The sequence below is a fragment of the Poecile atricapillus genome, assembly GCF_030490865.1.
Source record: "Poecile atricapillus isolate bPoeAtr1 chromosome 35 unlocalized genomic scaffold, bPoeAtr1.hap1 SUPER_35_unloc_1, whole genome shotgun sequence".
NCBI lineage: Eukaryota > Metazoa > Chordata > Aves > Passeriformes > Paridae > Poecile > Poecile atricapillus.
Genome location: NW_026708988.1, coordinates 23495 through 39339, shown reverse-complemented (window position 1 = coordinate 39339; position 15845 = coordinate 23495). Strand labels below are relative to the sequence as shown.

General features: G+C 47.9%; 2 protein-coding genes across 2 annotated transcripts in view; both read left to right on the top strand.

Moving 5' to 3' along the window:
* Positions 1–9501, top strand: part of IKZF4 (IKAROS family zinc finger 4) — a 49675-nt gene extending 40174 nt beyond the window's left edge. The window contains exons 8-10 of the mRNA XM_058828414.1: positions 2194–2319; positions 6573–8081; positions 8165–9501. Of these exons, the coding sequence (XP_058684397.1) occupies positions 2194–2319; positions 6573–7243 (797 nt within the window). The 3' untranslated portion in view covers positions 7244–8081; positions 8165–9501. The remainder of the gene's footprint in view (positions 1–2193; positions 2320–6572; positions 8082–8164) is intronic.
* A 3044-nt stretch (positions 9502–12545) lies between these two features.
* LOC131574042 (uncharacterized) lies at positions 12546–15031 on the top strand. The gene is made up of 2 exons (XM_058828413.1): positions 12546–12932; positions 12974–15031. Exons 1-2 carry the CDS (start codon positions 12682–12684, stop codon positions 14532–14534), a joined length of 1812 nt encoding a protein of 603 aa, XP_058684396.1. The 5' UTR covers positions 12546–12681; the 3' UTR covers positions 14535–15031.
* Positions 15032–15845: the final 814 nt, after the last annotated feature.

Sequence of the window (15845 nt, the reverse complement as noted above, 5' to 3'; positions counted from 1 at the left end):
CCCTTTTTAGGGCAGGATTTTTGGGATCAGGACCATTTTAGGGCAGGATTTTTGGGATCAGGACCATTTTAGGGCAGGGTTTTTGGGATCAGGACCCATTCCCGAGCAGTATTTTCGGGATCAGGACCCTTTTTAGGGCAGTATTTTCAGGATCAGGGCAGGATTTTTGGGATCAGGACCATTCCTGAGCAGGATTTTTGGGATCAGGACCCATTCCCGAGCAGGATTTTTGGGATCAGGGCAGGATTTTTGGGATCAGGACCCATTCCCGAGCAGTATTTTCAGGATCAGGACCATTCCAGGTCAGGATTTTTGGGATCAGGACCCTTTTTAGAGCAGGATTTTCGGGATCAGGACCCATTCCCGAGCAGGATTTTTGGGATCAGGGCAGGATTTTCAGGATCAGGACCCTTTTTAGGGCAGTATTTTCGGGATCAGGGCAGTATTTTCGGGATCAGGACCATTTTAGGGCCGGATTTTCGGGATCAGGACCATTCCAGGGCAGGATTTTTGGGATCAGGACCCATTCCCGAGCAGTATTTTCGGGATCAGGACCCTTTTTAGGGCAGGATTTTCAGGATCAGGACCATTCCAGGGCAGGATTTTTGGGATCAGGACCCATTCCCGAGCAGGATTTTCGGGATCAGGACCCATTTTAGGGCAGGATTTTCAGGATCAGGACCATTCCAGGGCAGTATTTTCGGGATCAGGACCCATTCCCGAGCAGTATTTTCAGGATCAGGACCATTTTAGGGCAGTATTTTCAGGATCAGGACCATTTTTAGGGCAGTATTTTCGGGATCAGGACCATTTTAGGGCAGGATTTTTGGGATCAGGGCAGGATTTTTGGGATCAGGACCCATTCCCGAGCAGGATTTCTGGGATCAGGACCATTTTTAGGGCAGTATTTTCAGGATCAGGACCCATTTTAGGGCAGTATTTTCAGGATCAGGACCATTCCCTGTTAACAGCTGTTCCGGAGCACAGAGCCCATTCCATCCCGGGATTTTCCTCATCACCATTCCCGGCTGGAATTCCGGGCGCAGGGGCCATTTCAGAGCAGGATTTCCGGGATCGGGAACCATTCCCGAGCAGGATTCCCCCGGCTCAGGGGCCATTTCACAGCCGCATTTTCGCCTCCGGGCCCATTCCCCAGCAGCAATTTTTAGCATCGGGAACCATTCCCGAGCAGAATTTTTAGGATCGGGGCTGATTCCCAAGCGGGGTTTTTGGCTCCCGGCTCATTCCCCACCGGGATTTTTGGGATCGGGAACCATTCCCGAGCAGAATTTTTAGGATCGAGGCTCATTCCCAAGCGGGATTTTTGGCTCCGGGCCCATTCCCCACCGGGATTTTTGGGATCAGGAACCATTCCCGAGCAGAATTTTTAGGATCGGGGCTGATTCCCAAGCGGGATTTTTGGCTCCGGGCCCATTCCCGAGGATTCCCCCGCCTCAGGGCTCATTCCCGAGCAGGATTTTCGGGATCAGAAGCCATTCCAGGGCAGGATTTTTGGGACCTGGACCATTCCTGAGCAGGATTTTTGGGATCAGGACCATTCCTGAGCAGGATTTTTGGGATCAGAACCCCTTCCCTAGCGGAATTTTCCAGCTCCGGGTCCATTCCCGAGCAGGATTTTTGGGATCAGAACCCCTTCCCTAGCAGGATTTCTGGGATCAGAACCCCTTCCCTAGCGGGATTCTCAGCTCAGAACCCACTCCCAAGCAGGATTTTTGGGATCAGAACCCCTTCCCTAGCAGGACTTTTGGGATCAGAACCCCTTCCCTAGCAGGATTTTTGGGATCAGAACCCCTTCCCTAGCAGGATTTTTGGGATCAGAACCCCTTCCCAAGCAGGATTTTTGGGATCAGAACCCCTTCCCTAGCAGGATTTCCCATCTCCGCTCCCATTCCCGGTTGGAATCCCCATTCCCAGCCGCTTTTCCCGGGGCTATGTCGGGACGCTCCCAGGCCTGAAGCCGCCTCCTCTCCCCCCTCACCGCGGCAGGAGCGGGCCCCGCTGGAAGCCGGAGGGATCCGGGAGCGGCTGCCGGCGCCGCGGGGACACTCACGGGGTAAGCTCGGCCTCCGGCAGCCGCTCCCAGGGGCCCTCCCAGCCCGCAGATCCCGTCCCGCCCCTGCTCATCCCGGGATTTTTTTTTTTTTTTTTTTTCCCTTTGTTTGCGTTCTTCAGGAGAGGAAATCCGGGAGCTGGACATGGTGCCCGAGGCGTTGCTGCATCCCGAGCGTCCCACCTTTATCGAGCGCCTGGCGGGGAGCTTCACTAAGAGGAAACGATCCACGCCGCAGAAATTTGTGGGTGAGGAAATGATGGAAAAGGTGGAAAAAAGGGGAAAAAATGGGAAAAAATTCCGCCCGGTGGGAGGTGAGGGGCGGCCTCAGGGATGGCGGCGTGAGGGGGGAGCGGCGCGGGAAAGGGAATCCCCTCACAAAGGCCTCAAATTAACAACAAAAAAAAAAAACTCAAATTGGAAAATATTAATTAAAATTAAAAGAAAATCAACTATTTTTAAAGAAAAATCCCCAAAATTTTAATTAAAATATTTCTCCTCACGTTTTAAAAAAATCTTTTAAATTAAAAAATACCCTCAAATTCACAAAAAAATCATCAAATTAACAAAAATTCAAGAGAAACGCTTCACGCCGCAGAAATTTGTGGGTGAGGAAATGATGGAAAAGGTGGAAAAAAGGGGACAAAATTCCTCCCGGTGGGAGGTGAGGGGCGGCCTCAGGGATGGCGGCGTGAGGGGAGAGCGACGCGGGAAAGGGAATCCCCTCACAAAGGCCTCGAAATGGGCCTCAAATTAACAAAAAAACTCGCTCAAATCAGAAAAGATTAATTTAAAATAAAAGAAAAGCAGCTATTTTTTTTTTAAAAAAGCCCCCAAAATTTTAATTAAAATATTTTTCCTCACGTTTTAATAAAACTATTTTAAATTAAAAAGTACCCTCAAATTCACAAAAAAATCATCAAATTAACAAAAATTCTAGGGAAACGCTTCACGCCGTAGAAATTTGTGGGTGAGGAAATGATGGAAAAGGTGGAAAAAAGGGGAAAAAATTCCTCCCGGTGGGAGGTGAGGGGCGGCCTCAGGGATGGCGGCGTGAGGGGAGAGCGGCGCGGGAAAGGGAATCCCCTCACAAAGGCCTCAAATTAACAAAAAAATAATCCTCAAATTGGAAAAACCTAATTAAAAGTAAAAGAAAAGCAATTATTTTTAAAATAAAATAGCCCCCACAATTTTAATTAAAATATTTCTCCTCACTTTTTAAAACACCTTTTAAATTGAAAAATACCCTCAAATTCACAAAAAAATCATCAAATTAACAAAAATTCTAGGGAAACGCTTCACGCCGCAGAAATTTTGGGTGAGGAAATGATGGAAAAGGTGGAAAAAAGGGGGAAAAATTCCGCCCGGTGGGAGGTGAGGGGCGGCCTCAGGGATGGCGGCGTGAGGGGAGAGCGGCGCGGGAAAGGGAATCCCCTCACAAAGGCCTCAAATCAACAAAAAAATAATCCTCAAATTGGAAAATACTAATTAGAAGTAAAAGAAAAGCAATTATTTTTAAAAGAAAATAGCCCCCACAATTTTAATTAAAATATTTCTCCTCACGTTTTAAAAAAACCTTTTAAATTAAAAAGTACCCGCAAATTAACCAAAAAAATCATCAAATCAACAAAAATTCAAGAGAAATGATCCACGCCGTAGAAATTTGTGGGTGAGGAAATGATGGAAAAGGTGGAAAAAAGGGGAAAAGATTCCGCCCGGTGGGAGGTGAGGGGCGGCCTCAGGGATGGCGGCGTGAAGGGAGAGCGGCGCGGGAAAGGGAATCCCCTCACAAAGGCCTCAAATCAACAAAAAAATAATCCTCAAATTGGAAAATACTAATTAGAAGTAAAAGAAAAGCAATTGTTTTTAAAAGAAAATAGCCCCCAAAATTTTAATTAAAATATTTCTCCTCACGTTTCTAAAAAAACCTTTTAAATTGAAAAATACCGGCAAATTAACAAAAAAAAAATACAAAATCAACAAAAACGCAAGAGAAACGATCCATGCAGCAGAAATTTGTGGGTGAGGAAATGATGGAAAAGGTGGAAAAAAGGGGAAAAATTCCTCCCGGTGGGAGGTGAGGGCAGGGGAAAGGGAATCCCCTCACAAAGGCCTCAAATTAATAAAAAAAACCCCCTCAAATTGGAAAATACTAATTAAAAATAAAAGAAAAGCAATTATTTTATAAAGAAAAGGCCCCAAAATTTTAATTAATTTCTCCTCACATTTTAATAAACTTTTTAAGTTGAAAAATACTCTCAAATTAACAACAACAAAAAAATCATCGTAAAAAAAATTAACAAAAATTCTAGGCAAACGCTCCATGCCACAGAAATTTGTGGGTAAGGAAAGGATGGAAAAAATGGAAAAAATGGAAAAAATTTTCCTCAGGGATGGCGTGAGGGGGGAGCGGGGCGGGAAATTGAATCCCCACACAAAGGCCTCAAAATGGGCCTCAAATTAACCAAAAAACAGCTGAAATTGAGAAAAAAATAAGTTGAAGTTAAAAGAAAAGCTCTTTAAAGACATTTAAAGTCTTTAATTAAAAAAATCTCCCCTCACATTTTGAAAGAAAACCACCTTTAAATTAAAAAATAGCTGGGAAAATTCCCCCCTGGGAGATGAGGGGTGGGAAAGGGAATCTCCACAAAGGCCTCAAAATTGGCCTCAAATTAACAAAAAAGCTCCTTAAATTAAAAAAATCCCCCCTCAAATCAACAAAAAGGCCTTCAAATTAAAAATTTTCCCTTATGTTTAAAAAAAAATGTCTCAAATTAACCAAAAAACAAACCTTCAAATTAACAAAAAATCCCCCTCAAATTAACAACTTAAATAAACAAAAAAGCCTCCTAAAATTAACAAAAATCTTAAATTGAAAAAATCTCCCCTCAAATTAAAGAATTCTGCCCTCAACTTAATAAAAACTTTAAAAAACCTCAAATGAAAAAATATTTCTCAAATTAAAAAATTCTGTTTTCAAATTAACAAAAAGGCTCTTCAGTTAACAAAAAAATACCTCAAATTAAGAAAACTCCCTCAAAAATTTCTCCCCTTAATATAAAAAATAACCCCATAAGGTTAAAAAAAACCCTTAAATTAATAAAGCCCCTCAAATTAACAAAAAGCTCTGAAACTTAAAATTTTCCCCTCAAATTAAAAAAAAAAATGCCCTTTCATGTTAGAAAAAAGCCCTTAAATTATAAATTTCTCCCCCTAAATTAACAAAACACACCCTTAAATTAATAAAAAGTTCTCTTAAAGTTCAAAAAACCCTTAAATATAAAAAATCTTTAGCAACAAAACCTCAAACTAAAACAAAACCCTCATTAAAACAATCCCCCCTCATGTCAAAAAAGCCCCCTCAGACTAAAAAAAAACAAACTTAAATAAAGTAATAACAAATAAAATAAATAAACTATATAAAATAAATAAATAAAATAAACTTAAAAAATAAAAGCACTCTCAAATAAATTTAATTAATTAATAGAAATAATTAAGTAGATTAGAATTCTCCCCTCAGATACAGAAAAACACCTTAAATTACAAAATAAAGTTCAAGTTAAAAAAAAACCAAATTAAATTAAAGAAATCTCCCTTCAAATTAAAAAAATCCCCCCTCAAAAAATAATGAAAAGAAAATTAATTTAATTTAAATTCATTAAAAGAAAATCCTCAAATTAAAAAATTCCCTCCTCAAATATTGGATATTCTTGGAATTTTTTGGGCCTTCCCAAAAGGGCAAGAAGCAGATGCTGTTTGCCCTCTCACATCTCATTTTTGGGGTTCCTTCACCCTCTCACATCTCATTTTTGGGGTTCCTTCACCCTCTCAGGGCTCATTTTTGGGGTCCCTCACCCTTGTTTTCTCCCCTCAGGCGAGAAGCAGATGCTGTTTGCCCTCTCACATCTCATTTTTGGGGTTCCTCCACCCCCTTCACCCTCTCACATCGCATTTTTGGGGTCCCCCACCCTTGTTTTCTCCCTTCAGGAGAGAAGCAGAAGCTCTTCACCCTCTCAGATCTCATTTTTGGGGTCCCCCACCCCTGTTTTCTCCCCTCAGGCAAGAAGCAGATGCTGTTTGCCCTCTCATATCTCATTTTTGGGGTCCCCCACCCTCTTCACCCTCTCACATCTCATTTTTGGGGTTCCTCCACCCCCTTCACCTTCTCAGATCTCATTTTTGGGGTCCCCCACCCTTGTTTTCTCCCCTCAGGCGAGAAGCAGATGCGCTTCCCCCTCTCCCATCTCATTTTTGGGGTCCCCCACCCCTCTTTTCTCCCCTCAGGCAAGAAGCAGATGCTCTTCCCCCTCTCAGATCTCATTTTTGGGGTCCCCCACCCCTCTTTTCTCCCCTCAGGCGAGAAGCAGATGCTGTTTGCCCTCTCACATCTCATTTTTGGGGTTCCTTCACCCCTTTTCTCTCCCCTCAGGCAAGAAGCAGATGCTCTTCCCCCTCTCACATCTCATTTTTGGGGTCCCCCACCCCTCTTTTCTCCCCTCAGGCGAGAAGCAGATGCGCTTCGCCCTCTCGGACCTCCCTTTCGACGTGAGCCCGGCGTTCGACAAGGACGTGGAGGTGGTTCCATCGCGCTCTCACGGCCTGGACCCGCCCTACTCCAGCCCCCTGTCCCTGCTGGGCGCCGGCGACGCCCTTCGGCCGCTCCGCCTGGCCACCAACTGCATCACCGAGGTGACTCCGGTCATCAGCTCCGTCTACACCCAGATCCAGGCGCTCCCCGCCCGCCTGGAGCTGCCCCGCGGCCGCGACGACCCCGCCGAGCCCATCCCCGTCATCTTCCGCGGCGGCCGCGGCGAGGCCGCCTCGCCCTCCAACGGCTGCCAGGATTCCACGGACACCGAGAGCGTGCAGGAGGAGCGGCCGGGAGGGCGGCACAGCCCGGCCTTCACCAAGGAGGAGCCCAAGGAGGAGCCCGAGGGGGCGGCTCGCTGCTTCCCCAAGGAGTCTCTGCGGGTGCTGAACGAGGAGGGGGAGCAGCTGCGGGCGTTCTGCTGCGAGCACTGCCGGGTGCTGTTCCTGGACCACGTCATGTTCACCATCCACATGGGCTGCCACGGCTTCAGGGACCCTTTCGAGTGCAACATCTGCGGCTACCGCAGCCAGGACCGCTACGAGTTCTCCTCGCACATCGTGCGTGGTGAGCACAAGATCTGAGCTGGGGGGGGATGTGTCTTCCTCCTCCTCTTCCTCCTCCTCCTCCTCCTCCTCCTTCTCCGCGTCCCTTTCTGCCCCCAGCCCGGATTGCCCTTCCCTGAGCGCAAAACGGGAGGTTGGAAAACTTCTCCAGCCTCAAAATCCTCCTTTTTCCCTTGATTTTCTGTTTTCCTCTCCCACCTTGTGCGCAAAATGTGAGGTTGGAAAACTTCCCCAACTTCAGATTCCCCTTTTTTCCCTGATTTTCCCCTCCCAGTTCAAACTCAAAATGTGAGGTTGGAAAACTTCTCCAGCCTCAAAATCCTCTTTTTTCCTCGATTTTCTTTCTCCCCTCCCACCCTGAGTGCAAAATGTGAGGTTGGAAAACTTCCCCAGCCTCAAAATCCCTTTTTTCCTTGATTTTCTGTTTTCCCCTCCCACCCTGTGCGCAAAATGTGAGGTTGGAAAACTTCTCCAGCCTCAAAATCCCTTTTTACCTCTATTTTTTTTCCCCTCCCACCCTGAGTGCAAAATGTGAGGTTGGAAAACTTCCCCAACTTCAGATTCCCCTTTTTTCCCTGATTTTCCCCTCCCAGTTCCAACTCAAAATGTGAGGTTGGAAAACTTCCCCAGCCTCAAAATTCCCTTTTTCCCTTGATTTTCTTTTTCCCTTCCTATGTTGTGCACAAAATTTGAGGTTGGAGAAAAATCCATCCCAGCCTCAAATTCTCTTTTTTTTCCTGATTTTCCCCTCCCAGTTCCAACTCAAAATGTGAGGTTGGAAAACTTCTCCAGCCTCAAAATTCCCTTTTTTACCTTGATTTTCTTTTTCCCTTCCACCCTGAGTGCAAAATTTGAGGTTGGAAAACTTCTCCAGCCTCAAAATCCTCCTTTTTCATTGATTTTCTGTTTTCCCCTCCCACTTTATGCACAAAATGTGAGGTTGGAAAACTTCCCCAGCCTCAAAATCCCTTTTTTCCTTGATTTTCTTTTTCCCTTCCTATGTTGTACACAAAATGTGAGGTTGGAGAAGAATCCATCCCAGCCTCAGATTCCCCTTTTTTTCCCTATTTTCCCCTCCCAGTTCCAACTCAAAATGTGAGGTTGGAAAACTTCTCCAGCCTCAAAATCTCTTTTTTCCTTGATTTTCTTTTTCCCTTCCTACATTGTGCACAAAATGTGAGGTTGGAAAACTTCCACAGCCTCAAAATTCTCTTTTTTCCCTCCCATTTTGTGCACAAAATTTGAGGTTGGAGAAAAATCCATCCCAGCCTCAAATTCTCTTTTTTTCCCTGATTTTCCCCTCCCAGTTCCAACTCAAAATATGAGGTTGGAAAACTTCTCCAGCCTCAAAATTCCCTTTTTTCCCCCTCAATTTCCTCCTTTCTCCTCCCATTTTCCCCTCCCACTTTGTGCACAAAATCCGAGCTTGGAGAAAAATCCCTCCCAGCCTCAAATTCTCCTTTTTTCCCCTCAATTTTTTCCTTTTCCTCCCTCCCAGATCCAGCACAAAACCTGAGGTTGGGGAAAAAAAAAAAAATATTAAAAACCTCCCCCACCTCAAATTCCCATTTTTTTCCCCCAAAATTTTCCCATCTTTAGGGCAAGGAACTGTTGGGTTGTGTTTTGATTTATTTTTTTTTTTTAATTTCTTTTCTACTCCTTTGCACTGACTTTGGCTATAAAAAAAAATATTAAAAAAAGCAAAAATATTTTAAAAAAATGACAGAAAAAAAAATTAACACCCCAAAAAACCAGAAACTCACCCCAAAAAAAAAAAATAAACCAACCCTGACTGGCCCAGGTGGAGCCTTTAATTCTCCTTTTTATAAATGGAGTTATTTAAATATTGAATAGGAAATGACTTTTTTTGTGCTTTTTGTTTTGCTTCCCCTCGTTATTTATTAAGCTTTTGATAATTCTTGGGGTTTTTCACCCCAAAAAAAAAAAGAAAAAAGAAAAAAAAAAAAATATATATAAGGCAAAAAAAAATAAAGTCTCACTTGAATTTTGGAGACTGTTCCCCCCCTTGCCCCTCCCTGCCCGTTCCTGGGCTAAAAGAACCTCAAAATTCGGTGCTAAACCCCCCCGGGACCCCCCAAAACCCAACCTGAGCCCCCCAAAACTGGGGGGAGCTGCCCCATCCCGAGCTTTAACTGGGGAACCCCCAAATCCTTCCCCAAAAATCCCAATCCTTCCCCCAAAAATCCCAATTTTTCCCCCCAAAAAATCCAATCCTTTCCCCCAAAAATTCCAATTTTTTTCCCCCCAAAATTCCAATCCTTTCCACCAAAAATCCCAATTTTTCCCCCCAAAATTCCAATCCTTTCCACCAAAAATCCCAATTTTCCCCCCCAAAAATCCAATCCTTTCCCCCAAAAATCCCAATTTTTCCCCCCAAAATTCCAATCCTTTCCACCAAAAATCCAATTCTTCCCCAAAAAATCCCAATCCTTCCCCAAAATTCCAATCCTTCCCCCAAAAATCCCAATTCTTCCCCCCAAAAAATCCAATCTTACCCCAAAAATCCAATCTTACCCCAAAAATCCAATTCTTCCCCCAAAAATCCCAATTCTTCCCCCCAAAAATCCAATCCTTTTTTCCAAAATTCCTATTCTTCCCCCCAAAAATCCAATCCTTCCCCCAAAAATCCCAATCCTTTCCCCAAACCCCCTCTCCTGACCCCGCTGGGGGTCCCCAAAAATGAAGGATTTGGGGTTTGGGGTCTGGGTATGGCCAGGGTGGGACCCCCAGATCCGGGACCACCCCCCAAATTTGGGGTTTGACAAAAGTGGGGAGGAGCTCGGGGGACCCCCCAGTGCCAGCCCAGGGGGACCCCCAGACCCCATCCCATTAATTTGGGGACCCCCAGACCCCATCCCCCCTGATTTGGGGACCCCCAGACCCCATCCCATTAATTTGGGGACCCCCAGACCCCATCCCATTAATTTGGGGACCCCCAGACCCCATCCCCCTGATTTGGGGACCCCCAGACCCCATCCCATTGATTTGGGGAACACCAGACCCCATCCCCCCTGATTTGGGGACCCCCAGACCCCATCCCATTAATTTGGGGACCCCCCAATCCCCATCCCTCTGATTTGGGGACCCCCAGCCCATGGGGACCCCCAATCCCCATCCCTCTGATTTGGGGACCCCCAGACCCCATCCCATTGATTTGGGGACCCCCAGACCCCATCCCATTAATTTGGGGACCCCCAGACCCCGTCCCTTTGATTTGGGGACCCCCAGACCCCATCCCTCCTATTTGGGGTCCCCCAGACCCCATCCCTCTGATTTGGGGACCCCCAGACCCCATCCCATTAATTTGGGGACCCCCAGCCCTTGGGGACCCCCAATCCCCATCCCTCCGATTTGGGGACCCCCAGACCCCGTCCCATTAATTTGGGGACCCCCAGTCCCCATCCCATTAATTTGGGGACCCCCAGACCCCATCCCTCTGATTTGGGGACCCCCAATCCCCATCCCTCCGATTTGGGGACCCCCAGACCCCATCCCATTAATTTGGGGACCCCCAGACCCCATCCCTCTGATTGGGGGACCCCCCCAGACCCCATCCCATTAATTGGGGGACCCCCCAATCCTCATCCCTCTGATTTGGGGACCCCCAGACCCCGTCCCTCCGATTTGGGGACCCCCAGTCCCCCTCCCTCTGATTTGGGGACCCCCAGACCCCATCCTATTAATTTGGGGACCCCCAGACCCCATCCCTCTGATTTGGGGACCCACAGACCCCATCCCATTAATTTGGGGACCCACAGACCCCATCCCATTGATTTGGGGACCCCCAGACCCCATCCCATTAATTTGGGGACCCCCAGACCCCATCCCATTAATTTGGGGACCCCCAGACCCCATCCCTCTGATTTGGGGACCCCCAGACCCCATTCCATTAATTTGGGGACCCCCAGACCCCATCCCTCTGATTGGGGGACCCCCCCAGACCCCATCCCATTAATTTGGGGACCCCCCCCAATCCCAATCCCTCTGATTTGGGGACCCCCAGACCCCATCCCTCTGATTTGGGGACCCCCAGACCCCATCCCCCCTGATTTGGGGACCCCCAGACCCCATCCCATTAATTTGGGGACCCCCAGACCCCATCCCTCTGATTTGGGGACCCCCAGACCCCATCCCATTGATTTGGGGACCCCCAGACCCCATCCCATTAATTTGGGGACCCCCAGACCCAATCCCTCTGATTTGGGGACCCCCAGACCCCATCCCATTAATTGGGGGACCCCCAGACCCCATCCCTCTGATTTGGGGACCCCCAGACCCCGTCCCTCCGATTTGGGGACCCCCAGACCCCATCCCATTGATTTGGGGACCCCCCAATCCCCATCCCTCTGATTTGGGGACCCCCAGACCCCGTCCCCCCTGATTTGGGGACCCCCAGTCCCCCTCCCTCCGATTTGGGGACCCCCAGCCCTTGGGGACCCCCAATCCCAGCCCATGGGGACCCCAGCCCCATTTCCCCTCGGCTCTGTGTCCCCCCATTTCCCCCCCCCAGGCTTTGGGGGTCCCCCCATCCCATTTCCCCCATTTTTTGGGGGTCCCCCACCCCATTTCCCCTCATTTTTGGGGTCCCCATCCCATTTCTGAGGGTACCCACCCCATTTTTGGGGTCCCCCACCCCAATTCCTCCCCATTTCCCCCCATTTTTGGGGTCCCCACCCCATTTTTGGGGTCCCCCACCCCAATTCCCCCCCATTTCCCCCCATTTTTGGGGTCCCCATCCCATTTTTGGGGTCCCCCACCCCAATTCCCCCCCATCTCCCCCCATTTTTGGGGTCCCCCACCCCAATTCCCCCCCATCTCCCCCCATTTTTGAGGGTCCCCATCCCATTTTTTAGGGTCCTCATCCCATTTTTGGGATCCCCCACCCCAATTCCCCCCCACCTCCCCCCATTTTTGGGGTCCCCATCCCATTTTTTGGGGTCCCCACCCCATTTTTGGGATCCCCCACCCCAATTCCTCCCCATCTCCCCCCATTTTTGGGATCCCCCACCCCAATTCCTCCCCGTCTCCCCCCATTTTTGGGGTCCCCATCCCATTTTTGGGGTCCCCATCCCATTTTTTGGGGTCCCCACCCCATTTTTGGGGTCCCCCACCCCAATTCCCCCCCCATCTCCCCCCATTTTTTGGGGTCCCCACCCCATTTTTGGGATCCCCCACCCCAATTCCCCCTCCTCCCCCCATTTTTGGGGTCCCCATCCCATTTTTGGGGTCCCCCACCCCAATTCCTCCCCATTTCCCCCATTCTGAGGGTCCCCCACCCCAATTCCCCCCCATCTCCCCCCATTTTTGGGATCCCCACCCCAATTCCCCCCCACCTCCCCCCATTTTTGGGGTCCCCATCCCATTTTTGGGGTCCCCACCCCATTTTTGGGGTCCCCCACCCCAATTCCCGTCCCCTTTTGGGGGTCCCGGCCCCGATGGCCCCCGCGGGGCCCAAACCAAAGCTGTCCCCACCAGGGGCACCTCGAGCACCTCAGCAGCGCCCGCTGCCCCCCACCCTCATTTTTGGGGAATTTTGGGGATTTTCCCCCTTTTTCCCCTCCCCTCCCCCCCCTGCACGGCGCTCAGGGGGGGTCCCCCAATCCCAGCCCCCATTTTTGGGGTACCCCCAACCCTCCCCAGCGCCCGAACCAACCCAAAAATGGGGGCTTTTAACCCAAAAACAGGGGTTGGAACCCCAAAATGGGGTTTTTTCAACCCAAAAACCAGGGTTGGAACCCCAAAATGGGTTTTTTTCAACCCAAAACCAGGGTTGGAACCCCAAAAATGGGGGCTTTTAACCCAAAAACCAGGGTTGGAACCCCAAAAAGGGGTTTTTTTAACCCAAAAACAAGGGTTGGAACCCCAAAAAGGGGCTTTTTTAACCCAAAACCAGGGGGTTGAACCCCAAAAATGGGTTTTTTTAACCCAAATCAAAGCTCTGCCGTTCCCAACCCCTCTTGGGTTGGTTGGGTTGGGGTTTTGTTCCCTTTTTTCCATTTTCTTCCCCATTTTTTTCCCCTTTTCCCATTTTTTTTTCCCTTTTCCCATTTTTTTTTCCCTTTTTACATTTTTTCCCCTCATTCCCATTTTTCCCCCATTTTTTACCCTTTTCCCATTTTCTTTCCCCAATTTTTCCCAGTTTTTTCCCCTTTATTTTTCCCCTTTTCCTTTTCCCTCTTCCATTCTTCCCTCCTTTTTTTCCTCCCCCTTTTCCATTTTATTTTCCCCTTTTTCCATTTCTTTCCCACTTTTCCCCCATTTTTCGATTTCTGTTCCCTTTCCCCCCCATTTTTTCCATTTCTTTTCCCACTTTTCTCCAATTTTCTTCCCCTTTTTCCCTTTTTTCCCCTTTTTTTCCCCATTTTCCCCCCTTTTTTCCCATTTCTTTCCCACTTTTCCCCCATTTTTTCCCCATATTTTGATTTCTTTCCCCATTTTCCCCGCTTTTTTTCCATTTCTTTTCCCTTTTTCCCCTTTTTTTCCCATTTCTTTCCCCATTTTTTCCCCTTTTTCCCATTTCTTTCCCACTTTCCCCCATATTTTTTTCCTTTTTTCCATTTTTTCCCATTTTTCCCATTTCTTCCCCCATTTCCCCCTTTTTTTCCATTTCTTTCCCACTTTTCCCATATTTTTTTCCTTTTTTCCATTTTTTCCCATTTTTCCCATTTCTTTCCCCATTTTCCCTCCTTTTTTTCCCATTTCTTTCCCCCATATTTTTTTCCCTTTTTTCCATTTTTTCCCCATTTTTCCCATTTCTTTTCCCATTTTTTCCCCTTTTTCTCATTTTTTTCCCCATTTTTCCCCTTTTTCCCATTTTTTTCCTTTTTCCCATTTTTCCCCATTTTTCCCATTTCTTTCCCCATTTTCCCCCCTTTTTTTCCCATTTCTTTCCCCATTTTTTCCCCTTTTTCCCATTTCTTTCCCAATTTTTCCCCCTTTTTTCCCATTTCTTTCCCTATTTTTTCCCCTTTTTCCCATTTTTCCCCCTTTTTCACATTTTTTCCCCCTTTTTCCCATTTCTTTCCCCATTTCCCCCCTTTTTTTTCTCATTTCTTTCCCCATTTTTTCCCCTTTTTCCCATTTTTCCCCATTTTTCCCCATTTTTCCCATTTCTTTCCCCATTTTCCCCCCTTTTTTTCCCATTTCTTTCCCCATTTTTTCCCCTTTTTCCCATTTTTCCCCATTTTTCCCCCTTATTCCCATTTTTTTCCTCATTTTCCCCATTTTTCCCATTTTTCCCCATTTTTCCCCATTTCCCCCATTTCTCCTCCCCCATTTTTTCGGCTGACCCAAAACTGTAGGAATTTTCTAAAAAAAAACAAAAACCTCCAGGTGGCTTTACCCTGTAAATATCTATTTTTTAAACCCGACAGATGAAGAACAAAACGAGGATGTGCAATACCCCCCACCCCCATTTTTCCCAAAATCCCCAGAATTTCCATGGATTCGCTGTTGTCTTTTTTAATTTTAATTTTTTTGTCGTTTTTTGAGGTTTTTTTTGAGGTTTTTTGAGGTTTTTTTGGGGGGTTTTTTTGGGGTTTTTTGTGAGGTTTTTTGGACTCTCTTTTTCCGGGTTTTTTCCCCCAAAATTTCCCCCTTTTTTTCCCTTTTCCCGGGGTTTTTTGTATCTGTAAGATATTGTAATTAATGATTTGTTGTTAATGAGATCTGCTGTAAGTTTTGTACTGTACTGGCTGAGGTTCCAAATAAACCGGAATAATTTAATGGCACCCGCCACTGTCCCCACCCTGGGGACAATTGGGGACAATTGGGGACATTGGGGACAATTGGGGACAGTCCCAAAAATCACTGTCCCCACCCTGGGGACAATTGGGGACAATGGGGACACTGGGGACAATGGGGACAATGGGGACACTGGAGACACTGGGGACAGTGGGGACACCGGGGACAATGGGGACAATTGGGGACAATAGGGACACCAGGGACAATGGGGACAGTCCCAAAAATCACTGTCCCCACCCTGGGGACAATTGGGGACACTGGGGACAATGGGGACAATTGGGACAGTCCTAATAATCACTGTCCCCACCTTGGGGACACCGGGGACAATTGGGGACACCTGGGAGGGGACACCGGGGACACTGGCGACACTGGGGACACTGGGGACAGTGGGGACAATGGGGACAGTCCCAAAAATCACTGTCCCCACCCTGGGGACAATGGGGACAGTAGGGACACCGGGGACACCCAGAAATGGGGACAGGGGACATCCAGGAGGGGACAGGGGACACTGAAGACACCTGGGAGGGGACAATGGGGACAGGGGACAATGGGAACACCTGGGAGGGGACAATGGGGACACCGGGGACAGTGGGGACACCAGGGACACTGGGGACAGGGGACGTTGGGGACAGCTGGGAGGGGACAATGGGGACACCGGGGAAGGGACAGGGGATATTGGGGACATCCAGAAATGGGGAAAAGGACGTTGGGAACACCCGAGAGGGGACAGGGGACACTGGGGACACCCAGAAATGGGAACAGGGGACAGTGGGGACACCCGGGAATGGGGAAAAGGACGTTGGGAACACCCGAGAGGGGACAGGGGACACCTGGGAGGGGACAATGGGGACACCCA